General features: G+C 47.0%; 1 protein-coding gene and 2 pseudogenes across 3 annotated transcripts in view; 2 read left to right on the top strand and 1 right to left on the bottom strand.

The window, feature by feature from the left end:
- The first annotated feature begins 1,126 nt into the window (after nt 1–1,126).
- Nucleotides 1,127–6,810, top strand: LOC111159732 (annotated as a pseudogene).
- Nucleotides 1,593–2,427, top strand: LOC111138556 (annotated as a pseudogene).
- A 4,313-nt stretch (nt 6,811–11,123) lies between the features above and the next one.
- The window catches only part of LOC111140660 (sorbitol dehydrogenase), a 31,726-nt gene continuing 16,389 nt past the window's right edge, over nt 11,124–26,460 (bottom strand). For all 3 annotated transcript variants that reach the window (XM_022492863.1, XM_022492865.1, XM_022492864.1), the window contains 6 exons: nt 25,044–25,203; nt 21,432–21,550; nt 18,159–18,224; nt 16,797–16,972; nt 13,425–13,546; nt 11,124–12,565 (listed from right to left, as the gene is read on the bottom strand). In XM_022492863.1, the coding sequence (XP_022348571.1) occupies nt 12,400–12,565; nt 13,425–13,546; nt 16,797–16,972; nt 18,159–18,224; nt 21,432–21,550; nt 25,044–25,203 (809 nt within the window). In that variant the 3' untranslated portion in view covers nt 11,124–12,399. The remainder of the gene's footprint in view (nt 12,566–13,424; nt 13,547–16,796; nt 16,973–18,158; nt 18,225–21,431; nt 21,551–25,043; nt 25,204–26,460) is intronic.

Raw genomic sequence — 26,460 nt, 5'->3', positions numbered from 1 at the left:
CCACTGAGCAAGGAGCCCAACTTGGGGCTAAACCCCAAGATCATGATCTGAGCTGAAATCAAGAGTCAGATACTTAACCCACTGAGTCACCTAGGCACCCCTCCTTGTTCATTTTCTTAATCCCAAAGTGAAACATGATACTGGTTTAAAAAAATTTTTTTCAATCAATAAAGAAATGTATATGATTTTTAAAAAGAAATTCCTTCTATCCCCCTCCCTTCAAACAATACTAAACTTCAAAATCTTTTCCTCCAGAGTTAACTGTCATTAACAGTTTGGTGTCTATTCTCATAGGAATTTTATTCCCCCCTGCACATATTCAAACATTTGCAAATATGTGGGTGGAGGGGGGAATGGGGCAAATTATTTAACCCCTGTACCTCAGTTTTCTCAGCTTTAAGATAGGAGGAATGATATTAATCCACAGGGTTATCTGAAGGCGATGTGAGTTAAGACATTAAGTTTTCTTAGAAGTGTCTGGCCCGTATGCTAGTGAGCACTTGGGCATTTAGCTGTTCTGATTACTCCCTCATTCTTTTCACAGCAGCTTAGTATTCTAATGTATAAATGATAATGATACTGAGACAGGTGTTACTGACCCCACTACAGATGCCTGAGAACACACACAAATTAACTTGCTCTCCTAAAATTAGCTGGGGTTGGGGGGTTCTGTTGGCCCCAGAACCGAGGACTCCTGATACAGTATTGTTCTTACCATACCACAGGGTCCCCCACAATCCCTCTTAAAACCAAAAGGTCTGGAGTAGGCAGCTGGTCCCCATCTTATTAGGACTCCAGGCTGTTTCCTGGGTCTCCCAGGGCGGGACTTGCAGCTCAGATGAGCCTTCCTCTTGCTGCAGTCTCCCAACATGCCCCTCCTGGGTCCTTGGGGCTTGACTTCCCCTTTTACACAATGAGTCCTGCTGAGGTCTCCTGGCCACTCTGGGGTCAGCTCCAGCTGATGGGCAGGATGGCAATGGCTTGGAATTGAGAGGGAGGTCTGGCTGCTTATGAGGTTACAGATATTTCTAGAACTCCTTCTGTGTGTTCCAGGCACTGTGCTAACCAGGGGGGATACCTCCATGCCTCCAGGAGTCCCTGTCCCACTGGGGCCAGCTGCTCAGGGCTCCTGGGCACAGGGCTTCCTCTGACGGGGGTAGGTCTCAGGGGCAGCATAGGGCAGGCAGGTAAGAGGCAGCTCCCGAGTACAGTAACCTGGCTCCTAATCCTCCTCTCTGCGCCCCAGGTCTACTTCTTATGTCCTCGCCCTGACAGGTCTGTGGAAGGGTTGAGGGTGCTGGGTCGTAATGGGCTGAGGGCTTTCCTGCCACTCTGGGAACTTCTCACATACTTCCAATTGCCTTTGCAGACTCCAGGCACAGAGCTGGAAAAGTCTTGGGGATCAGCCCCTCTGCTCATTTACCAGATGAGGAGATAAGTTTTGGTGAGGGAGAGGTGGGGGCACATGCATTTAGTAAAAACAATCATAGCGCCATTCACCAAGCTGAAGACTTAAAGTCTAAGCTCTGTCTGAGGTTTCAGATATACTTGCATCAGCCCTTACAGTCAGGTGTCAGACCCCAGCCAGCAAAATGGTGAAACAGATGGAGAGCGAGTATGCTTTTCAGGAAACATAGGAGATAAACCTGTAGTTGTTGACTTCTCAGTCAAGTGGTGTGGGCCTTGCAAAATGAGCAAGCCTTTCATTCCCTCTCAGAGAAGTCTTCCAACGTCCTGGTGTTCCTTGAAGTAGACGTGGATGACAGTCCGGGCGTTGCTTCACAGTGTGAAGCCAGATACATGCCAACCTTCCAATTTCTTAAAAAGGGGCAAAAGGTGAGTGAATTTTCTTTTCTTTTCCTCTCTATCGTTCTCTTTCTTTTCTTTCCTTCTTTTTTACACGTCAGGCCTCATGACCTGAGCGGATTTTCTTTCTGCGGCCCAGACACCATAAGGTTTCCTCTCTCCGGGGAGGGCTCGCTAGGTGGCGAAGTGACTCCCGTCCCGCAGAGGGCTGGGGCATCCTGAACTTGGACAGGCCCAGGCTGAGGTCTTGGAAGGCGTGCGGGGTGTAGTCATGGCGCTGGAGGTTCCTGTACGTGGTGTTGCCTCACGGCTCGGCGGGGCTGGCGGCTTGAGCGGGCTTTTTTGGTGGACTTTGCCTCCTGGAATTCGATAGCAGCCCCGTTTCGCTCCTCTCTCATTCTGCAGAGAGAGAAACCGTGGAAGCAAGTCCTGGAAACTCACAGGCTTCCAGGAGCATAGGCTTCAGCGCCCCCGGAACCGTCCTTGCCGCAGCGGAAGGGAGGCCTCCATGACAGGGGCGGAGGGAGGCGGAAGAGCCGGAGGTCGCACCGGGACTCCTGAGGGGAATTTTCGGAAACCAATAAGGAAGAACTTGAAGCCACCAAGGACAAACTAATCTAATTATGTTTTCTGAAAACATAACCAGGCTTTGGCTGTTTAAAACTTGTAATTCTTTTTTATATACAGAAAGGAAAGATCGAGTGTGAAGGCTATACACTCAACTGCCTTTTTTTTTTTAAGATTTTATTTATTTATTTTTGAGAGAGAGAGAGAGAGAGAGCACAGGCAGGCAGAGGGGCAGGCAGAGGCAGAGGGAGAAGCAGGCTCCCCGTGGAGCAAGGAGCCCGACGTGGGACTCCATCCCAGGACACTGGGATCATGACCTGAGCAGAAGGCAGACGCTTAACCAACTGAGCCACCCAGGTGTCTCTCAACTGCCATTTGATTATAAGTGACAATAAAATATTGTCCCTTAAAAAAAAAAAGACTTCAAAATCACTTCTTTCTGTTTTAATGACAACCCTGAGCTAGGTATTATTTTTCTTACTTAAAGGATGAAGAAGCTTGAGGCTCAAAGAATTGAAGTGATTTACTCAAAGCCTTAAGGAAATGGGATAAGCTAACATGTATCTACCTCTTTCTTACTGTAGGGAGGTCATGACATCTAGTCACCCTGCTAGTCTCTTTCTTTACCACCTCTTCCAAATGCATGGGAGCTTTTCCTCCAGGCAGGCCCATGATACTGAGAGAGGTAAAATATGAGACATATTTTGGGTGACAGAAACACCTCCCCAGACAACCACCCCAATAATCTCTGTTTTCCCCTTGGAAGCCTCACTCCCTCTGGAACCCTATTCTAAGAGAAGGCAGCATGGTTTTGGGGAAGCAGTGAACGGGGCAACGGTGTTCTTCAGGTTCTAGTTTTGTTGGGTGTGCAGCAAGATATGGGACTCTTACACATGGTACCAGGAGAAGCCAAGCTGGGTTGGCTCAGGGAAGTTCTGGTTGGAGCCTGTCTGCCCCTGTGCTGTGCAGACACCCCAGCTGCTCCTCAGAACCAGCAGCCCCAGTCTCCAAAGGCCACAGCTGAGTCACACTCTTCACCCTGCCCTAGATTACTAATTCCTTGGCCTCTCAGCTTTTTCCTCATTCACTCTCTCCCTGGTCATGCGTTGTCCTCTTTCTGCTTATCACAAACAGTTTCTCAGAAGTTCATTAGAATTCGATCTGTGATACTAGCAATGATGGCAATGCCATCCCATCCCACCCCACAAAGTGGGGGACAGGGGATATAATTCACTTTAGTGTTCTTTGAACATGGGATCATGATCTGAGCCAAAGGCAGTTGCTTAACCTACTAGGCCACCCAGGCGCCTCTGGCTGCTTTTCATATTAAAACATAACTTTATTTCTTTACACCAACAAGACAGAAGAAAGAGAAATTAAGGAGTCAGTCCCATTTACAATTGCACCCAAAACCATAAGATACCTAGGAATAAACCTAATCAAAGAGGCAAAGAATCTATACTCAGAAAACTATAAAGTACTCATGAAAGAAATTGAGGAAGACACAAAGAAATGGAAAAATGTTCCATGCTCATGGATTGGAAGAACAAATATTGTGAAAATGTCTATGCTACCTAAAGCAATCTACACATTTAATGCAATCCCTATCAAAATCCCATCCATTTTTTCCAAAGAAATGGAACAAATAATCCTAAAATTTATATGGAACCAGAAAAGACCTCGAATAGCCAAAGGATTTATTGAAAAAGAAAGCCAAAGTTGGTGGCATCACAATTCCGGACTTCAAGCTCTATTACAAAGCTGTCATCATCAAGACAGTATGGTACTGGCACAAAAACAGACACATAGATCAATGGAACAGAATAGAGAGGCCAGAAATAGACCCTCAACTCTATGGTCAACTAATCTTCGACAAAGCAGGAAAGAATGTCCAATGGAAAAAAGACAGCCTCTTAACAAATGGTGTTGGGAAAATTGGACAGCCACATGCAGAAAAATGAAATTGGACCATTTCCTTACACCATGATATAGAACTTACACCTGAAAATAGACTCAAAATGGATGAAAGACCTCAATGTGAGAAAGGAATCCATCAAAATCCTTGAGGAGAACACAGGCAGCAACCTCTTCGACCTCAGCCGCGGCAACTTCTTCCTAGAAATGTTGCCAAAGGCAAGGAAAGCAAGAACAAAAATGAACTATTGGGACTTCATCAAGATCAAAAGCTTTTGCACAGCAAAGGAAACAGTTAACAAAACCAAAAGACAACCAACAGAATGGGAGAAGATATTTACAGATGACATATCCAATAAAGGGCTAGTATCCAAAATCTATAAAGAGCTTAGCAAACTCAACACCCAAAAAACAAATAATCCAATCAAGAAATGGGCGGAGGACATGAACAGACATTTCTGCAAAGAAGACATCCAGATGGCCAACAGACACATGAAAAAGTGCTCCATATCACTCGGCATCAGGGAAATACAAATCAAAACCACAATGAGATACCACCTCACACCAGTCAGAATGGCTAAAATTAACAAGTCAGGAAATGACAGATGCTGGCGAGGATGTGGAGAAAGGGGAACCCTCCTACACTGTTGGTGGGAATGCAAGCTGGTGCAACCACTCTGGAAAACAGCATGGAGTTTCCTCAAAAAGTTGAAAATAGAGCTGCCTTACAACCCAGCAATTGCACTACTGGGTATTTACCCTAAAGATACAAATGTAGTGATCCGAAGGGGCACGTGCACCCGAATGTTTATAGCAGCAATGTCCACAATAGCCTAACTATGGAAAGAACCTAGATGTCCATCAACAGATGAATGGATAAAGAAGACGTGGTATATATATACAATGGAATACTATGCAGCCATCAAAAGAAATGAAATCTTGCCATTTGTGACAACGTGGGTAGAACTAGAGGGTATTATGCTTAGCGAAATAAGTCAATCAGAGAAAAACAACTATTATATGATCTCCCTGATATGAGGAAGTGGAGATGCAACGTGGGGGTTTTGGAGGGTAAGAAAAGAATAAGTGAAACAAGATGGACTCGGGAGGGAGACAAACCATAAGAGACTCTTAATGTCACAAAACAAACTGAGGGTTGCCGAGGGGAGGGGGGTTGGGAGAGGGTGGTGGGGTTATGGACCTTGGGGAGGGTATGTGCTATGATTAGTGCTGTGAAGTGTGTAAACCTGGCAATTCACAGACCTGTACCCCTGGGGCTAGTAATACATTATATGTTTATAAAAAAATAAATAAATAAAATTTAAAAATTAAATTAAAAAACATAACTTTAGAAAGCAAGTACAAAAATGTACATATAAATTAATAATTGCAACCTTATTGTAAGCCCCAAACCCTGTAGACTATACAAATACCCCAAATACTGTGATTTGCTTAATGGGTGACAGTACGTCCACACGATGGAATATGGTGATTAAAAGTAATGATGTGTGTAAATATTGACACAAAAAGGAATATAACAATTTATTAAATGAGAACAAATGGAAAACAGTACATGGAGGACAAATGACCCAGTTTCTTCAACATAATAACGACATTTAAACAAAACAGAGGGAAACTATAATACATTAAAAGAAACTTAAGAGACATATTAACCACTCAGGCAATGTGTTTGGATCCTGATTCAAGAAAGTGCCTTGGAGCAGGGCAACCTCCCAGCTAACCCAGGGCGCCACCTTCATGAGAAGCAGGAAGCTAAGCCTGGGGACGGGGCTCCACTGTATTATCAAGTCCTAAATTTTGGAATGATCATCTCCTCGGCTCTAATGATCTGGAATGGGTTAGTGCTCATAACTGGAAGTGAAAGTCCAATTGGAGTAGTGCTTGCGGCAGCACAGAACCTGCATTCATAGAGATCTTCTTTTTTTAACAAATCGAGTTGAAGATACCATTCGATTGGGAGAAAATGGTTGTTTTTAGGATAGAAGGAAGAGAGACTCCTTGGACTCTTGAAGACTCATGAGAAGCAAAATGGGGACAGCCTTGGTGGTTCCCTCGGCTGAATGTCTGCTTTCAGCTCAGGTCTGATCCCAGGGTTCTGGGATAGAGTCCCAAGCCAGGTTCCTTGCTCAGCGGAGAGCCTACTTCTCCCTCTGCCTGCCTCTCCCGCTGCTTGTGCGCTCTCTCTCTGACGAATAAATAAATAAAACCTTTTTTTTTTTTAAAGAAGCAAAATAGACATACCAAATTTTGACAAAAGGAGGTAATAACGTGGTTGATGACTGAGGCCTCTATAAATAGGGACAGTACTGGCTACAGAGGAAAGATGTGGGGAAAGCAAGGGGTTTGTTCCTTTTTGTGATGATCCTCATGAATGACTATCCTAAATTTAAGTAGGCAGTACCCTTTCGGCTGGGTGTATTTGTGCTGGTCCACCGTAAGAAGTTTGCCTTCTGCTTCTGGAAGATGTCCTACTTTTCCTTACTGAATGTTTGGAGTAGATAGTGGTTTGTGATTGGTGGAGTGGAGAATGCACCTGTCTGCACAGCTTGTTAGCAGTGGTTTACATTAGTTTCTGTTTCCACGCCAGGGTATGTATTGGGGAGGGGCTGGGCACCACAGTGCACACTTGAGGGGACTCTCAATCACAGGATTTCATATGTTGTCATTTTCAGGCTTTCATATTTTGTACACCAGTGAATTTTTTTATATTAAAAGGTTGAGTTGAAAAGGAAAAAAAAAAAAGAAAAGGGAGGGAGGGAGGCAGAGAAAGAAAGAAAAAGAAGAAGAAAATGAGGTGGAGAAAGTCACTTTTTTTTTAGGTAATTAGGGAAAGTTGGACTTGGATTGATAGGGTGTTAGATGGTGTGAAGCAGTTATTGTTAAATTTCGTTAATGGGAATTGTGATTGTTAAGTAAACAGCAAAAAAAAAAAAGTCGTTATTTGTTATGAGTGAAAATGGAGGGAAAGAAGGTAAAGTATATTCCCATTCCTGATTATAAATACATGTGTACATGCTTTAGAGATGTATGGAGATACACAGGGAAAAGCTGGAAGGAAGGTCTCCCACTTATTAGCATCCTTAAAGGACAGATTATGGCTGATTTTCTCTTCTTCTTACTTATCTGGCTTTATTTTCTTCACAACGTATGAACACATGTGATAAGGGGAGGCACAATGTTATCTCCTGGTGACAAGGGCTCTGCACAGAACTAAATAGCTGAGCCTCTTGCCATTCCTACAGGGAAGAGGAGCTGAGGCAGGTCTGTGGGACAGGCTCCAGGATCAAGGAGTGGGGAGGTTCAGCGAACAGAGAGCCTGTGAGAGTAGGCAGGACACACGGGGCTTCAGTACTACCCTCCAGAAGGCTGGAGCTGGTCCCAATGGAGCTGCACCCCTGCTGTGCCCACAATGGGCCCACTTTTGGCCCAGGCTCACCTTCTTCCCAGAACTCCTTCCTAATTATGGATGGATTGCTGGGGTCCCCCACCCCCTGCTAGGCTGTGCTTCTGCCTCCAGTCCTACGGAGAGTGCAGAAAGATGAATCAGTAACCCCAGCAGGGATGGGGCCAGATCTCCTAGGGCCCAGCTCTGGGTTGTGCAGACCTCCTCAGGACCATACCTGGGGGCCTAAGGCCAAGCAGCAGAACAAGGTGATGCCCAAGAGGCAGGTGTTTCCATAGGCAGCAACCCCACTGCCACTTCCTCTCATCTCCCTCCTTCAGGTGACCTCCTCACACACACATATATACACACACACACACACACAGGACTGGAACTGAAACCCAAGAAGGCCCTCACACCTCCAGCCTAAGGCCTCCCCCTCAACCCTGCCACCGCCAAGTGGTCCTCACTTCCCAGGGCTTTAGCATGATGGGAACCCTGTATAATATTGTATCTGAACTCATGTGTGTTCCCTCCTTGGTGAGTGGCAGGTAGAAACAACACCAGATAAGTTGTTGCACAATCTACAGTTTATTTGCAGCAAGTACAATCATGGGAAATAACTTCCAAAGCTGTGACCGCCCCCCACCCTTCCAAGCAAGGGTGGATGAGTTCCTCCTATTTTGGGTTAGGATTACCATTTAAAAAGGGTATTCTTGTCATGGTATGTAGAGGGGGGCATAGGGCCGAGCATACATACATTGTATGTTATGTAAAGGAGGCTTGTGCTCCTCCTTGGATGGAGATTTTAGCATTATAAAGAGATACAGGTAATTGCCAGTCATCCTGGCAGCCACTCCATGGCTCATCTGTGCGACTTGGGTTGGGCATTTCTGGCAAAGTGGCCCGGGTCATCTGGATCTTATCAGAAAAGACGTTATTGCTCGAATTTTGGTTTCCGTCATGGGATGTTATGCTCATTCAGTCTTTTGCCCAAGTTAAGAGATAAGCTGGAAAGAAGAGCTTATGGGAAAAGTGGAACAAAGGTCGGTGAGTACAAGCAAATGGGCAGGAGATCAGGTCTTAGTGTCTAGCTGGTGACAAGAATAGTGGTGATAGAGACCTTGAGATCATCTTGCCCTGTCCTTCTGTTAAAAAGGGAGGATACTGAGACTCGGAGTGGGGAAGTGATCTGGCAAATCAGTGAGTCAGTGAGGGGTCTAGGATTCCAAAGAACCTAGTGCACCTGGCTGACTCAGTCAGTTAAGTGTTTGCCTTACACTCAGGTCATGATCCCAGCGTCCTGGGATTGAGCCCCATGTCAAGCTCCCTGCTCAGCAGGGAGTCTGCTTCTCTCCCTCTCCCTCTGCTGCTCCCCCAGCTTGTGCTCTCTCAAATAAATAAAATCTTAAAAAAAAAAAAAAGAACCCTAAATCCTGGCATCAAACCCTTGTCTCTCCTTGCTGTGCTGGGTCATAGAACCTGAGAGTAGAGGCTACTTCTCCACCACTGATGGTAAGATCTGCCAAGCAGTCTCTTGGCAGGAACACCAGCTGTACATCCTGTCCCTCTTCCAGGTACCCAGGGAGGAGCTCAGTGTTCGACTCCAGTAGGGTTTTAAGAGGAGGGGGAATCAGGAGTGGGGGATCCAGTCAGTGGGGGCGCAGACTGCTCTGTGAGGAGCTCCTGGCCACACAACTTCCCTGCTGCCTGCTCCTCACCCTGCTCCTCCCTGAACCTCCCGGGACTTGTGTGTGTGTGTGTATGCGTGCACGTGCTGGGGGTGTGCAGAGGTGGCAGAGATCTGCCTCCCGCTCAGGAATGCAGGTCCCATTGTTGACCTTCTGTATTCTAAGCCTAGGCTGAGATGGTGTGCAGAGGACAGTTCAGGAAAAGGCAAATACCCACTAAATCCTGTCTCCTGCACTCCTAACTTCTGACCCAAGTGACTTGCCCACAGGCTCCCACTGTTCTCCCAAAGGTAGTAAAAAAAACCCAGACGGAAGAGGCCGGACTGAGTACACAGAAGTGAGGCTGACCGGGATGGCCTGAGAGCCAGGGACAGGCAGTCCATTAGTGACTTCACATCCACAGCCACAGGAGCCGAAGGTGGCCGGCAAGAGGGAGCTGCTGAAGATGTGGCCCCTTTTCTCCTTTAGGATCCATGAGCTGGCCTCTCCCTTCCACCACCTAGCCTATCTTCAGGGTCTTTCTTCGAAGCTCTCCACTGGTACACCCCACCATCATGCCGGGAGTGCCGGCTGGGTGGGGCCCTTGGTGTTGATGGAAAGCCCACAAGGTGCCAGGCACTGGTGACAGCACACACACTGGCCAGCAGGGCCATATTCTGAGTTCCAGGACTGATTCACTGAGTTAATCAGTATTTATTGAGCAGGCAGTGGAGGTGGTGAGAGGAATCAATTCCTGGGCTTCCTGCATGTCCTTCCCAGCAGCAGGGGAAACATCCAACAAGGCTGCAAAGGCCAGGGAGCCAGGCAGAGCTCAGCAACACCAGCTCCAGCCCTCCCACCACCCAGAGGACTCTCTGGGTAGCCAGCCTTCCCTCGCTCACCCACAAACCCCTCCCCCCACCCCCACCACGCCTTGGGACCTGTGATAGTGCAGCATGGTTTGGGAGTGGTGGAAGGATCTGGAGAGGGGAGGTATTCCCTGATGCTGTTTTCCATCAGGCTGTCTGGTCTTCGCGACTGCCCACATGGCAGCAGCATGGGGCCAGGTCAACACACCAGGAAATGGAGACTTCAGGCCACCAACTTGGAAGATCCAGCCCAATACCGATTGTGACATAAATGACACCTCTTTTGCCCTTGGTAGCCTCACCTTTCCAGGGTCCCCCCTCAGGTTCTGTGGACTCCTCCCTCCAACAGATGACAATCAAAGGAAAAGTGCTGCCTGTGAATTTAACAGGGAATCCACTTCCCTTGGGAGGCATTTCTGTTGGAAGCCTTTGTCTAGAAGGGGAAGGCCTTCCCATTCCACATTCAAGGAACTCTGGGGACCATGGAGCTGGAATTGGTTTCAAGAGGAGGCGGCTGGCCAAGTGTGCCCCTAGAGCTAAGGAGACTCTGAGAAGGAAGTGGGACAGTTCCACAAGTGGGCTGCCTGGCTGCTGAGTGTGCCAAAGTCTCAAGATTCTCCCCGCCCTCCTCCAGAGATAACATGAAAGAGGAAAGGCAGTGGGTGACCTTGAGCAAACTGCTTGGCTTCTCTACTTCCTTAGACGTAAAATAATCCCATGCATTCAGACTTGCTGTGATGATTAGAGATCATTACCATAAATTTCCAGCAGTCAATGACATTATATTTGATGCAGAAAATGTGTCCCTTTCAGAAATCCTGGATCTTTCCCTTTATGAAATGAGTAGCCAGAGCCACCCCACCTCCCATAAAAAGGGACACAAAGGGGCAGCAATGGTGAGGCACCACAACCATAATTTATTACCCAAAGCAGGTTGAGGGATTCCAAGCATTGGTCACGGCCCTCCCCAGTTATAGGAAAGACACAGCCTCTTCAAACTTAGTCTCCACTCCCAGCTGAAGGATTAAAAGGCTGCAGCCCAAGTTATGTCACAGCTACAATATCCTCATTCTTGACTATCTCAAAGTCCCAGATGGGCATCAAGTGATTTGGACCCCAAATCTTACACAGGAAAATCCTACGATTAAAATAAGATGGGAGTGATCATTCCAACAGAAAGATACCAACAGTGTTAATAGTCTATGAAGAGGAGAAGGGATTTCTGTTTATAATCATCAGGATTAAATGGAATTGTCCATCATCATGAGAGTGAAGGGAATGCTGACCCTGTGGGACGGGAAACAGGTGCACTGGCCAAAACCTCCTGGGCAAGTCTCCCAGGAGGACTCCCCTTGATTGTTGCCCTAAGGAAGGAGCCTCCTGGTTGACTAGTGACAAAGGAGCCCACAGTGACTGCCCCTGAAGGAACAAAGGTTGGGGTGGGAAGTGTGGGGAAGGCTGTTGAAGTTACACAGAATTCTGAGGAGTTGCAGAAGAGGCAATCTTCCAGCAGTATTGAGAGCTTGCCTGACTGTTCCTACTTTTGGAGAATGTAAGCTGGTTGGATCTCACACAGGATTTCAGTTTTGGGTTTTTTAAAATTGATTTAAAAAAATTATCCTAGACCCAGGAAGGTCAGTTCCTTAAAGTCTCCTTTTATCATCCAACCAAAGAGCACTTATGTCTAGAAAGACCGTCTATGAACTGCTGACAACCCTTCAACCCAGACCCTGAACTGAGATTTTTCATGAAAATCAGTTTCTGTGCCAGTCAAGTCTGATCAAGTTGTCTCTCCATAACTTAGCTCCCAACCCCACCTGGCCAGTCACGGTGGAACCAGGAACCCAATGGGCAGATTTATTTCCTCACTTAACTGAGGCATTCCAGGAAGAAGGGGAGTTCCCAGCACCTGCCTAACAAACTCTGCTCTACTTGCTGAACTTTGCTTTGTATGAACAGGTAGGTCACTCTGCCTGCAAATTCCCCCAAACTGTCCCTACTTGTGTTTTTAAGGTACACCAGATCCTCTGTTGTTTAAGGCTCTCTGCTTGTAATGAATTATTTTAATTATTTTTGCTACTCAAAAGAAACTTTTGCATCAAGCCCCGCCCTGCCAAGATACTGGCACGGGGCTGGGGGTAGGGGGTTGAGGGCAAAACCCAATTCATTATTAGGGATTCTGGTCCTTGGGGTCACACTTGAGCATGACTTTCAACCCCAGTCCCTTTCTGGCTGTTTCAAAGGCCTCCAGAGCTTTTTCCAGAGGAAACCTATGGGTAACTAAGGGCTTTACGTTCACAGACTTGGAGGCAAGCATCGAAATTGCCATCGGCCACCTGTAAAAGATCACAAATGTCACATGCAACCTACAAGAGGAAAGAACCAGGTCCCCAAAGCCACCAAGCACAAGATCAGCTTGGCTCTATTTATTTATATAGCACTGTGGTTCTACAAGGTCTACTCGACAACAATGGTAGAAATGATCTTATGATTTACAATCTGGGAGTACAGAGTCTATTTATTCCCAATGCCTCCACCCCACTGCAATGTCTGTCATGAAGTCTAGAATTCCTTTGGCATGAAGGCATAAGGCATGCAGAGGCCACTGTGAAAAGGCAGAAAAGCCTCAGAGAAGCAGCCGATGATAAGCCATCCATATCCCTCTGGCTTGGCAGAGTTTATTGGAAAATGGCACTCTGCTGACAGAATGGTCACAGACTATAATGGTGGGAGTAGGGATACTGCTGGGGAAGGTGGTCCTGGGAAAGTTCCCCTATTGGGGAGAGCCTAGGGCCACAGAGCATGAGGTAGGTGAACTAAAACCCTCTCACTTCTCAGGGTGGGCCCTGGGATCTGGGGTAGAAACCAAGGGACTCGAGTTCTTACTGTTGTTCCCTTTTCTCTCCTTCTTTCAGGGGGAAAATGAAGAGCAGGCCACTTGAGGAAATGAAGAGACATGCTTCCTTCAAGATCCCCCACCTTTCCTTCTTCCCTCTGCCAACTCTGCCCTCCTGTTTTTTAACCAGGGGTGATGCTCTCTCTTCGGACTCCGACCATGACATGCGGGTGTCAGTATGGCTCGGGAGTGCTCCCCATGAATAAACGGGGTCAACTCTTGGTCCCAGAGGCTGAGCAGGGGTCTTGCCAGCCGATCGTCCCCCCCCCCCCCGCCCAGCTCACCCACCACATACTCACGTGTTGCAATATCGAAACACGCCCTTGATGTCCACCTCCCGGATGGCTGCATGCACCAGGGGCACAGTGGTCATCTCAGGGCCCAGCCCTACAAGCACCAAGGTCCCACCAGAACGAGTAGCCTGAAGAGGAGATGAGAACAAGAAAACCCAGATCAGAAAATGCAGTCTTTCCATTCAAAAGGACTTTTGTCACATAAATATCTGTTTGCATCAGGTGAGTATCCAAATACTCCAGAGAATACGATTCTTTCTCTACCATTGAGCTCTTCCGTATGTCAGCCAAACCTAACAGAGCAGCAGAGTTATCTTCTTGGAGGATCCTGAGACCATACTCTTTACCAGTGGAGGACCAGGCCCAGTGGGAGCCCCTTCCACTGTCCACAAGATCCTAGGCAACAGCCCAGGATCTCCAGACCCCAGCGAGAATCTTCCCTACAAACAAGCTTAACCTTCAGCTCCTGAGCATCTCTCAGAGCTTTACTAATTCCATACCAGGTGCTGGCTGAGGTACCTCCTCATCTTAGCACCCACCCCTCCTCCAGAATGTCAACTCCACAAAAGACAGGATCTTTGTCAAACCTCTAAGGAACCACCCTCTTGATGAGGAAACTACCAAGCACATACAGATGGGGAGAGCCATTAGAATTCTATGGCTTGAACATTGCCTTATTTAAGCACACTGGCTGAGATTTGGAAATATTTTTGTTCCAGAGACATTCATCCCAATAGTATCATCAGCCACAATGGATTTTGTCTTCCTTGAACATTTATCTGCCTTATCAGTTCTGACTTGGCGTGGGCCAGACATGGAAATTTCTCCTGATAATCTCTACCTGATTCCACAAGAAGGCTGTGCCTGCTCCAGAGATTTTTGGAGATCACTGTGGCCAGTGCTGTGAGAGACAGAAGAATAGTCCACTTGCCTCAGTTTTCATGACAGTCGCCAGCAGCAAGCACTTACTGGAACCATTCTAAGTTTAACCAGTGGAGCTGCAAAGAGGCCCGCACCACAGCCTCTATCTTTGAGGGGAAGGATACACCATGAAGAGAGGCCTGTAGCATGGGGGTGACTCTGGCATTTACATGTTGGATGGATCTGTGAGACCCTCTCAACCAGCTTCCTTGTGTGTAGGATCAGGATGACACCTCCCAAACAGAGCGGTTGGCCTAACAATCCTAGTGCTCAGCACTAGGTTGGGCTCACTGTCTGGCACGTTTTTTGTTTTTAACTGAAGCACAGAGTTCCTGACAAACCACCTGTGACTTATGGACACTGTTGGTAACAGGGGAGGCTCTCTCCCCACTGGAAAAGGTGGGGTGGGGTGTAGAATCAAAGTTGTGACTGAGCCACACAAAACTTGTGAGAAATTTTCTTGGAAACTGTTTCCCTATTCGAATTTCCTCTCCACCTAGTGAGGAGGAGGACGATGACGAATACTGCCAAATGGCCATCCCAAGGTGCCAGGATGCTGACCACAGACAAAGGAACACTTGGACTAGCTGACCATTGTATTGTGGGTGTGACCTCTGCACCAAGATGACATGAATTCTACCCTAAGCATTTGCTACGTCTCCTCCCAAAGATTTTCTAGTCACGAATCTGGCAGGAAAGTGACTCTCGGGTATGTCCATATAAGGTGCCTCCACCTAACCTGCCCATTGGCAGGGTGGCCTGCAGCATTCTGTAGTGTCTGTCATGCAGAATGGCTCCATTCCTCACTTGGGAGAAGTACCAGCTTCAGGCGTGGTGAGGCCCTTGGGCATTTACCTCTGCACCCACCTCAGGGAGCCTGGCAATGGGGCCCCCCACCATCAACAGCTAGAGAGAGATGCCAAGTGATCCCAGTGCTTTCCAGGCAGCAGAGAAGAGGAAGAAAGTCTTGCATTGTGAAGCCATGTCTTTTCCTGCCTCTCTGTGGATGGGGGTCACTGACTTGGCCAACAACTTGGCCAAGTTGGCCAACAACTTGAAGATGGCTGGATGCACCTTATGCATCAGAGCCCCCAAGGTCCCCAGCACAAAGCCAAGGCACTGCAGGTGCCCAAGACAGGTCACTCGTTGACTGATCACACAGACCCATCACCCTCTGAGTTTTGGGTTCTCTTTGCCCCTTCCCACAAGGCAACCATTATCTCTGACAGTGGAGCAGAGGGTGGGCTGGCTCCGACTGGAACTTAGGACAGAGCGAAAGTGGCAGCTGTTCCTCTCCTGTCCCACCTCTTCCTCTCACCCCCAATGCCAGGGGCATCCTGGTGGGCAAATAACTAGGCAGCTCAGCCAGGGTACCAGGCCAGCATTCCCCAGCAGGTCTTGAGTGGTGCAAAGTGCCCTTTTGCATGACCCAGCTGTGACTCAGAAGGAAGGAGGAAGCCTGTGCTGCTGTGGGACAGCATTGTGGGAGGCAGGGCAGGAGTGCCCGGAGGGTAGAGGGGACAGGCTGCTGCTACTGCTGTCCTCAGCCCTGTCCCTCCCTCCTAGCATGGCTGCCCACTGGCTCCTTGTCCCCTCCTTCCCTTCTCTCCTAAGCAGCGGACAGAGTAAGAAAAGCTCAGGCATTGGAGCAGTGTGCTCAAGGCAAGTCACCAGGTCTCTTGTGGTGAAATGTGGAAAGGGGTAACTAGTCTTCATCTGGTGCACACTGACAGCACATTTATAAAGCACCCAGCAGAAGACCCAGCGCATGGTAGGGCTGGAACCTAGAAGGTATTCTTTCTCCCCTCATTTCATCATACTTGGATCCATCAAGGCCACTTCCCACCCTCGTGTGTCTATGTGCCCCCGCCACTCCCCTTTTCTGGCAACTTCCCATAAATTATGGGTGGGTCCCTGAGGGTCAAATCAGGCATTGGTAGCTTATCCATTCCTAGGTCTGGGAAAGAAGAGTAGCAGCTCATTGTGACTCTTAAAAACCACCCCACCTTTGTGACTACATTAATGGCTGTTGCCTTTTAACAATGATTCAAAGACTGCAGTTTTCCTCAATAAAGGAAGAAAGGGATTTCCCACACACAACTAAGGCATGGCTCTCCCTTCCTCCTGTTGATTTTTTTTTTTTTTTTTTTTTGCCAAGAGTCCTTTTATGATCACAGATATGACCACTTAAGGGGTGGGTCTCTTAACATCTTTCAAGGGCCATATACAGCTGTTACCTCACTGAAGCCTCACAGTGACTCAATAAGGAAGGATGTGAAGCAAGTGAGATAAAACAAAAACCAGAGATACAGAGATCACCTCATTTTGTCTGGGAGTGGGGGGTGGTCACAGGAGAGGGTAATGGAGACACTCGGTGCCAGCACCCCTTACTGCTGCCTGCCATGTGCCAATGCCCCAAAGCTGCCCACCAGCTCTGGCCACCCTCATCCGACTCACATAGATGCCTGACTGGATGGCAGGCTCCGCCCCTGTGCACTCGATGGTTACTTCCGGCTTGCACCCCAGCAGACCTTCCACTTTACTGGCGATTTCCTTAGGGCTCTCCTTGGAAATCTGAAGGACATTATCAGCCCCAACCTCCTTGGCTTTAGACAACCGAGAGGTAGACAGATCTAAAGGGGAACAAAAAGCTTCTTTACAACTGAGAACTGGCAGGCGGATTAGGGAGAAAAAGGTAGAGGTGAAGGTTTTAATAGCGAAGCTCAGGTGTAGTGGGTGGTGTCCATGAGCCCAGCACACATACTCTCTACACCTTCATAGGCTCCCACACACACACCACACAGCTGCACATGTGCAAGCTCTCCTTCCCCCTCCCCCATCTCTCTCTCAGATCACTTCTCAGACACCCACACTGTTCTACACCCCCACACACCCCTATACACACCACACCACTGCACACACACTCCCTCTCTCTCTGACAGGTAACTGCTCCTCACACGTAACACTTGCAGATACCTTCTACACACACTCTGATACCTTCTTTGCACACAAAACATACTTGCTTATAACCCTACTCCCCTTTACACATACTCTACACAATGCTAATACTTACTCACACCCACACACCCATTCTCTCTCACAGATGCCTTCTACACACACACACACACTCTTCTATACCCTACATGCTTCCATACATACCTCCCTGACCCACACATGCTGTCACAGATAAGCTCTCCTCACACATACACACATATCCCACCCATACCACACACCTCACACACAAACACCCTCTAATAAACATATACATCCCACTAACTCCACATCACACACACACACACACAAGCACACCTTCTGTGCCTCCTGGGTTTGGCTAAATGGGCCAAGGGCTAAGCCACTTTTTAGAATCAAGTGAGCAGTAGGGGCATCTGAGGTCCACACATAAAGAGCCAGGCCCTCTTCTCCACAGCATCTACCCTCTCCCAGAAGCTTCAAAAGAGCCTCCTCCTGAGCCCTGAGCTGGTCATCCTTGGGTGGGATTTTCAGTGCTGGAACCCAAGGGAAAAAAGGAGAAGCCCCTTTAGAAACCCAGGACCCCAGGAAGAGAAGAGTTCTTATGCCCTTGCCCCAAACTATAGGCCAGCTTTTCTCCTCTTCAAGGAGATTTTAAAAAATTTATTACTTATTTTGAGAGAGATCGCACAAGCAGGGGGAGCTGCAGAGGGAGAGGGAGGAGCAGATTACCTGCTGAGCAGAGAGCCTGATGCAGATCTTGAGCCCAGGACCCTGGCAGGCGCCAAACCGACTGAGCCACCCAGGCACTCCCCCCTTCAAGGAGATTTAAAAAGAAAACCTTCTTACCAGTCACCAGCACTTGAGCTGCACCCATTGCCTTGGCCACAATCACAGTGACCAGTCCAATCGGCCCTAAATAAAGCAGGAAATGGGAGATGTTTGTGAAATGTTAAACATCAGCTCATCAGCTCTCCCCCTTGTCCAGGCCAGGCTAGGAACCCTATCTTTTGTGCACTCTAGAATCTATCCCAGTGCCTCACACATGCTGAGACCTTAACAACTGTTTGAAGGTGTAAGTAAATAAATATATGAAGAATTGTTCTCTACATGAAATTTTGCTCCTAGTGCTGAGTTCTATTTATTTCTCTCAGACCTCAGAGCTAGAAATTTGCCATTTACTCTTGGATACTGCTTGGGGATAATATCAAAGAACCAGAAGGCTCAAGGAAACATATATTTATTAAGAGAATAAGATGTCTTAGAAGGTCTGGATACATTGTCCTGTTTTCTCTTTGACCCCTACCTTCTTACACCCCATCACATCTCCCCAAGGAGAGACACATCCTTTACAGGTGCCCTCTGAGGACTACCTTGGAGGTGACTACCCTGGGTCACCCAGGGATGACCCACCCAGGATGGCCCCCTGGATTGACCCAGCTGCTCAGGAGGCTCTAAGTCGTTCGGGTACCTAAAAATCAGCCCAGAGACCACCTGCTCCCCACAGTATCTGCATGCTAGATGACATAGCTTTAATACAAAAAACCAGACCCACAAAATGAAGCTATGCAGATTATCTTTGAGGATTGGCTTTTTCACAATGCCTTTGAAAATAATTTTGTTGAGTTCCCCCCCCAAAATCAAAACATTGGAAAATAAATGACCAACAAAGAGGTGATTAGCTAAACAAACTACAGTGGGATATCATACAGCTCTTAAAAATTGTGTCATAACTTTTTCATCTAGTGTCATGGAAAGATGTTCATCATATACTACTTTTTTTCTTTAAAGAAGGTAAAATAAAGTGTGTTTAGCATGGTCTCATTTTAAACAAAACCTGAAAGATTCTACATGAAAATATTTACTGCGGTTCTCTCCGGCTGATAGGTGACAGGGCTACGGGTCAACCTCTCTGTATATATGTACACGTGTGATACGAATGACTCCTTTTTCTATGTCAAAAAGGTATTACTTATGCAGGTTTAAAACAGAGATGTCACCAGAATACTACACTCTGTGAGCTCACTGAGGCAAGTCTGTTTTACACCCATCATCTCTCTTAGTCCTACAGTCACTTAGCCCTGTCAAAATCAGTCCTGAAAATGTATGAGGACTAACTCAAAATGGATTAGACTTGAACATCAAGACTTAAAAACATTAAAACTCCTAAAAGAAAACACAGGGCATAAGCTCCTTGACATCAGCCTCGACATGATTTTTTGAATTTGACACAATTGAATGAAAGCAGAAGTAAACATGGGGAGCCACATCAAACTAAAAGGCTTCTGCACAGCCAAGAAAACCATCAACAAAATGAAAAAGGCAATCTGCCAAAGGAGAAAAAATATTTGCGAATCATATCCTGTAAGAGGTTAATACCCAGAAACTACAGAAAGAATTCATACAACTCAATAGCAAAAAACCAAGCAATCTAATTTTAAAAAGGGCCAAGGATCTATAGACATTTTCCTTTTTTTCTTTTTCTTTTTTTTTCTTTTTTTAAAGTAATCTCCAATGTGCATGCTCTACTGACTGAGTCAGCCAGGCACCCCCAAGCAGACATTTTCCCAAAGAAGACGTACAGATGGTCAACAGGTACATGGAAAGGTGCTCAACATCATTAATCATCAGGGAAATACAAATCAAAACCACAGTGAGGTATCACCTCACACCTGTTGGAACAGCTACTATTAAAAAGACATGAAATAACAGGTGTTGCTGATGATGTGGAGAAAAGGGAACCCTCAGGTACTGTTGGTGGGAATGTAAATTTCCAATCCCTGTGGAAAACAATATGGAGGTTCCTCACAAAATTAAAACTAGAACTACCATGTAATCCAATAATTACACTTTTGAGTATTTATTTGAAAAAAATGAAAATCACTACCTCAAAAAGATATATGCACCCCCTTGTTCACTGCCCCATTACTTACAATAGCCAAGATATGGAAACAACCTAAGTGTTCACCCATGGAGATGAAGACACAAAGAAAATGTGGTCTGTGTGTACACAGTGAAATATTATTCATAGTCATAAAAGGAAATCTTGCCATTTGTGACACGGATGGACTCAGACGACATTACGCTAAGAGCAATGAATGAGACAAAGACAAATACTGTATGATATCGCTTACATGTGGAATTTAAACAAACAAAAGAACAACAAAGCTCACAGATACAGAGTACAGATTGGTTGCTGGGGTGAGGGTGGTGAGAGGTGAGTGAAAGAGGGGGAAGAAGGTCAAAAGATACAATCTTCCAGTTATGAGATAAATATATCACAGGGATATAATGTACAGTGTGGTGATTATAATAAATAATACCATATTGCATATCTGACAGTTGCTATGAGAGTAGATCTTAAAAAGTTCTCATTGTAAGAAAAACTTTGTGACTATGCATAGTGACAGATGTCAATTAGACTCTGGGTGGTGATCATTTTCCAATATATACAAATATCAAATCATTACATCGTACATCAGAAGCTAATGTAATATGTCAATTATACCAAAAAGAAAAAGCTGTATGAGAAACACCGGCCAGATCACAACCACAGGGAGCATGAGCGTGCTGTCTGTGTCACTAGCATTAGACACCTTGAATGGTTTTGTTTGTTCAGGTTTGTTTGGGTGACTGGAAGCAGGGGTGGAAAGAAGGCAGCCATCTGTAACCCCAACAAGCAGAGTGCTGGCTCATGGTGGACCAGGTTCCATTCCTTTCACTGGTCATGAACAGGTCCCACATCATTCCTGGATGGACCAGGAGACCACTTCTCTGGCATGATGTGAAAGTTCCAGAAGTTGCCTTTCCCTCTACTACCGAAAACATGTCCCTGGTTTTCTGTCAAGTTAAAAAATAATTGCAAATTGCTTTCTTTAAATGACCGAAAGGGTTATATTGCCTAGGAAATGACCTGAGTTACTATTATGACTGCAGACGGTTTATTTAGCAGAAAGTTCTGGTCATGGAGGGAAGGGGACACCATAATCCTCCCCACCCCCAGAAAGATTTAAGGACCAATTTCAGACATTGCGGTGGGGGTTGTGGGGAGATGAGATAGGCAGAGGGATCTCCACATTCCCCTTTAAGGAACTCATAACTAGGGGGTCATCTGTTTCTTACCAGCTCCACACACAAAGACCTTGTTCCCCAGGGTGATTCCAGCTCTCCGGCAGGCATGGATCCCCACAGACAGTGGTTCAATCAGGGCCCCTTCTTCAAAGGTGACATTGTCAGGAAGCCTGGGGTGTCATTCAACACACTCAGTTATTCCCTTTGGGTTAATAAAAACAAGAGCTAATATTTACTGAGCATTTATTTATGTGCTGAGTAATTTACATATATTCCCTCATGTAAATCCTTGGAGAGTTCTGGGGCAGGTAGTAATACTCCCATTTTACAGACAAGGAAACAAAACCTTGGAGAATTAAATGACTTGCTTCTAAGGTTCAAAACTAGTGAGAGGCTCAAAGGGTTTGAAATGGAAACCAGATACGCCTGATTTGAGAGCCCAGGCCACACTGCCCTGCTCTGAAAATTGTTTTCTTTGGACAAGTCACTTCGGTAAATGAACACATTATGTTTGCTTTACCATGTTATCAGAGACAAGGTATGGTATGGCTGTCACTAATAAAGAATTTCAGGGCGCCTGGATGGCTCAGTCGGTTAAGCATCTGCCTTCAGCTCAGCTCATGATCCCAGGGTCCTGGGATAGAGGCCCGCATCGGGTTCCCTGCTTAGTGGGGAGCCTGCTTCTCCCTCTCCAGCTCCCCCTGCTTGTGTTCCCTCTCTTGTTGTATCTCTCTGTCAAATAAATAAATAAAATCTTTAAAAAAAATAAAACTAAATAAATGAGAAGTTCATCTAACAAGAGGTTAATATAACCACATGTCAGCATCTCATCTGCTTCTCAAACTTATGTACAACAATCCCAACTATGAGCAGCTTTGCAGAACTGTGATTTAGAACCTGGTATCACTCTGTTGTCCCCATATGGTATGTTCCAGAAGAACCACATCTGATGACAGCAGCTGCCTGGCTGTCCCTGGACAAGTCATGATGACGAAAGGGCCTGTCTTCCGGGCAGCTGATTAAATGCTGTGTCACCTTCTCCACTGGGCTCTTGGTTTTCACTTGAGTCCACCTGACCCTATTACCTACCCCACTGACGATGACAGTAAACATTTGCATAAGGCTTTACAGATTAAGGGCTTTTTCATCCATTTATCTCATTTGATCCTCACCATGACCTTGTCAGGCAGGAAGGACAGGCTTTATTTTTACCTTTATTCTACAGAAGAGGAAACTGAAACCCATGACATTCAGAGACTTGCCCAAGGTTACAAGGCTAGTGAGCGGGAAAGCAAGACTTGAAGCCAGGTCTCCCCGCTCCACATCCTGCCTGTCCCATTACTAGCTGCCTCCTGGTACAAGTGGCTCTGTGGATAATATCTCATTTCTTCATGGTCCTCGCTGGCCGGTAGTTTTATTCAGTGCCCCAAACCTCCACATGCTAGAACATAAAATCCCTCAAGTTTGAAAGGAAAGACAGGTGTCAGCCAAAGTGCTCATTCCCGTGATGCATCACAGAATAATGAGGCCCGAAGTTTGCCAGCCAGCTGCCCCGCCTTCACCTCCCATGCCATCCCTCTGCTTTTCTCCCACAATCCCCCCCACTTCAATCCTTGCCTGCTTAGATTGCCTCCATCACCCCTTGTACCCACACCACCCACCCCACCGATTCTATAAAAGGGACAAAAGTTTGAAATGAAATAATGAAGACTCCCAAACTCTTCCAAGGAAACTTCAAACCACACTCTCTCTGGGTCCTCCTTCCCCGACCTTGTTCAGTGGGGATTGAGGGAGAGGGAGGATGAGAGCACCCTAAGTTTCTTCTCAGCTCCAATCAATCATGACTTTATAAATGCCAGAGAATAAGACAACTTGGTGGTTTTCACAATAAGGTTGAGGGAATACCCAAAGGGTAGAGGATGATCAAGAAGCCAAGGGGGAAGCAGGAAGATAAAAAGAAAGAAAATAAGGTCGGTAGGAAAATAAAGAGGTTGTGATAGTACAGGAATCCTCATAAAGAAACCAGAGAGGAGGACGTGGGTCCAAGGCTGATGTGTGGACGTGAGCAGAAAGCACGCTGGGAGGAAAGGAGAGATGGGGGGTTGCCTGTCCCCTATTCTGCCCTCCCATTAACATCACCAACACACCCTCCTCCACCACCCCTATCCCCAGTACAAGGCTTCCTTTCAGACCTAATCTGTACCTATCCCCCAGACACAAGGCCATGGCTAGGATACATCATGGCCCCACTTACTGAGCACCTACTATGTGCCAGGCCTCATGTTGAATACTTGATATGCTTTTCTCATTGAATTCTGTCAGTAAGTCTATGCATTTCATCATATTGGTGCTATTACCATCTCTATTTTACAGACAAGGACCTTAAGGATGCAAAGTTTAACAGGCTGAAGGTCACACAGTTGGTAAACAGCAGAGACCCATGGTCAGTTTTAAACTTTACCATTTTGCTTTTCTGCCTTTCAAGAAAACCTTGAAAACCTTGGTACCTCCACTAGGAAAGGGCCCCGACAAAGTGGGCTGGTTCAGGAACCACTTGCTGAAAGGTGGACTCTACACCCGTAAACTGCTTTCTTCTAGAGCAGTTAGGTGTTGACTTAAACTCATCACGAGGTCTGGCCTGTGACCCCTCTCAAGGCTTGCAGTGGGCACTAGAAAACTCAGATTTGTCCAACTGCCCCTGTGACTGGCAGCTAGCCTCCTTCAGGCAAGCCCCATCCTGGCCAATGGAGTCAGAGCTGGGGCCAAGCCAGGAGGGAGGAAAACATACCTGCCAGAAGGTCAGAAGGAAAGTGGCGGATCAGCACCCACAGCTCCATGGGCTGGGACCCATGTGGAAGGGGCAATACTTCGCTTCTGCCAGATACAAGTCCTCACCCCAAAACCACTTTAAGAGTTGGGATAGGGTAGTGAGCCCAGCACAGGAACCCAAGCTTGACTCCTGGCTCTTCTGTGTGCCCAATTAGCCTCCTCCCTCCAGCCTCTGCACCCCCTCCACCAAACTGCCCACCTCACTGCTGTTCTTATGAAGGTTAATTCAGATAAACGGTGCAAAGCATTGATGACCACAAGGCCAGGCATGGAGTACTAATAACTGTGACTCCATATGCATTGCCTTATTGGGTCTTCAGGTGACTTAAATGAGACCAAAGCAGCGGAAGGTGATGTCATTTCCCCCAAAGTCACTCACTAAGAGGGAGGGGATCCAGGGTCCCAGCTCAGCACTGGCTCCAGGCCATGCTTCCTCCAGAAACCCCCAGTGGCTGCTGTTACTGGTGTTGTGAGCAGGGTCACTGCTGTGCTAAGTTCTCTTTCCTGGGAGCTGCCTTGGAAACCAGTAATGGAGAACAAACTACAGCCGGTTATCTGCAGGATAGCTGGAGGGGAGTGAGTTTGGCAAAAATCTTCTATTGTTGCCCTAGGTGAGGGGAGCTCAATGCCAAGACTAAACCAAGCGGTGTGAGTCAGTCTCGGCCCTAGGCAAGCTACCTTCCCTCAGTGCCACCAAGAAGGGCCTGTCGAGGGGATGCTTCGTGTCTGGAATTACAAGCTGAAAATAACAAATCACCACAGGAAACTAGAAGAAAGAACCCCAACCAAAGGGGGAGAGGTCCCAGGTGGCCAGGCCAGGTCTCAGGCACTAACTTGTAGCAGAAGTCAGCGTTGTGCTTATAAAACCGGCAGAGGTTCCCGTCATCAGGGGGGGTGGCACAGAAGAAGATGGATGGCGACAGGTTGTACCGGCCAATCTTGCAGAATTCATCCATTTCTCGCAGAGCGCCAGGCTCGATGGCAACACGATCCCCTGGAGAGGAAAACGCGAGTGGGGGCAGCGCTTCTGTGAAGGGGGCCATGCTCCTGGGCAGGTGCCAGTGGGGAACTCTGTCCCAGAGAGCCACCCCCCTCCCTGGGACCCAGGGTGCACCAGACAAGTCCTATCCTAGAGCTGCCACAGAAAACTTGGGATGCAGGATAGACTCATATTCTGGGAGAGAATGACCAGCCCACTTCTCCACAGACTGGTCTGACCTACCCTTTCACCCACTCATGGAACAAGCCAACCCCCCATCCCCAGCTCCACAATCACTTCCCAGCTTGGGAAACAGAGACCAGCTCCCTCTCTAAGGTAAGCCAGGACCCAGCTCAAGCTGCTGTGTGGGGTTTGCAGGCTTTTCCCCCTTCACCTGCTTTGAAAATATGGGACAAGTTCTTACCAAACGCAAGAGCCACAATTATGGCATGTCTTAAGTTCAGTCTGGTTGTATTTAGATATAACTAGGAGTTAACAGAGTCTTGGGTTAGGAGGCTGGCTCAGGCAAATGACCCAGGGAGTCTGAGACGCTGGTGGAGAATAACACTCAGGCTTGTGAACTAGTGTCCTTCTCCTCTTGTCCACTTGTCTCTGGTTCTCTTTTAAGGTAAAATTTAGGTATTGATAAAATGGGCCAGATTACATGGATCACTACATAAATTCTGATAAATGTACTCACCTGTGTAATATGAACACCCATCATCATACAGAACATTACCACTACCTCAGAAATGCTTTCCTTCGTGTCCCTTCCCAATCACTCCTCACCCTCTACCCCTAGAGGGCTGCACAAGGTGAGCTGGGGCCTCCTTAGCCTGACACGAGTCACCCGTGGGAGGTTTGCCCTTTACTAAACAGACATGTTAATTTTATGTCTTTTTGTGTTAGAAGTGCCTATAGAAGAGTGCAGAGTCCTGGTATGTAGCTAGTGTTCATTAACAATAGTGGGGCAGGGCGCCTGGGTGGCTCAGTGGGTTAAAGCCTCTGCCTTCGGCTCAGGTCATGATCTCAGGGTCCTGGGATCGAGCCCCGAATCGGGCTCTCTGCTCAGCAGGGAGCCTGCTTCCTCCTCTCTCTCTGCCTGCCTCTCTGCCTACTTGTGATCTCTCTCTCTGTCAAATAAATAAATAAAATCTTTAAAAAAAAAAACAATAGTGGGGCAGTGATGATACTAGTAGTAGTAGTAGTAATATAAGTAGTATTAACTATTTTTATTGTATTTATTATTATTATAACTGTCTGAGCTGGTGT

The sequence above is a fragment of the Enhydra lutris genome, unplaced genomic scaffold (assembly GCF_002288905.1).
Source record: "Enhydra lutris kenyoni isolate GAN:26980312 unplaced genomic scaffold, ASM228890v2 scaffoldscaffold4, whole genome shotgun sequence".
Classification (NCBI taxonomy): domain Eukaryota; kingdom Metazoa; phylum Chordata; class Mammalia; order Carnivora; family Mustelidae; genus Enhydra; species Enhydra lutris.
The sequence above is the reverse complement of the archived record's forward strand: the minus strand, read 5'-3'. Positions and strand labels throughout refer to the sequence as shown.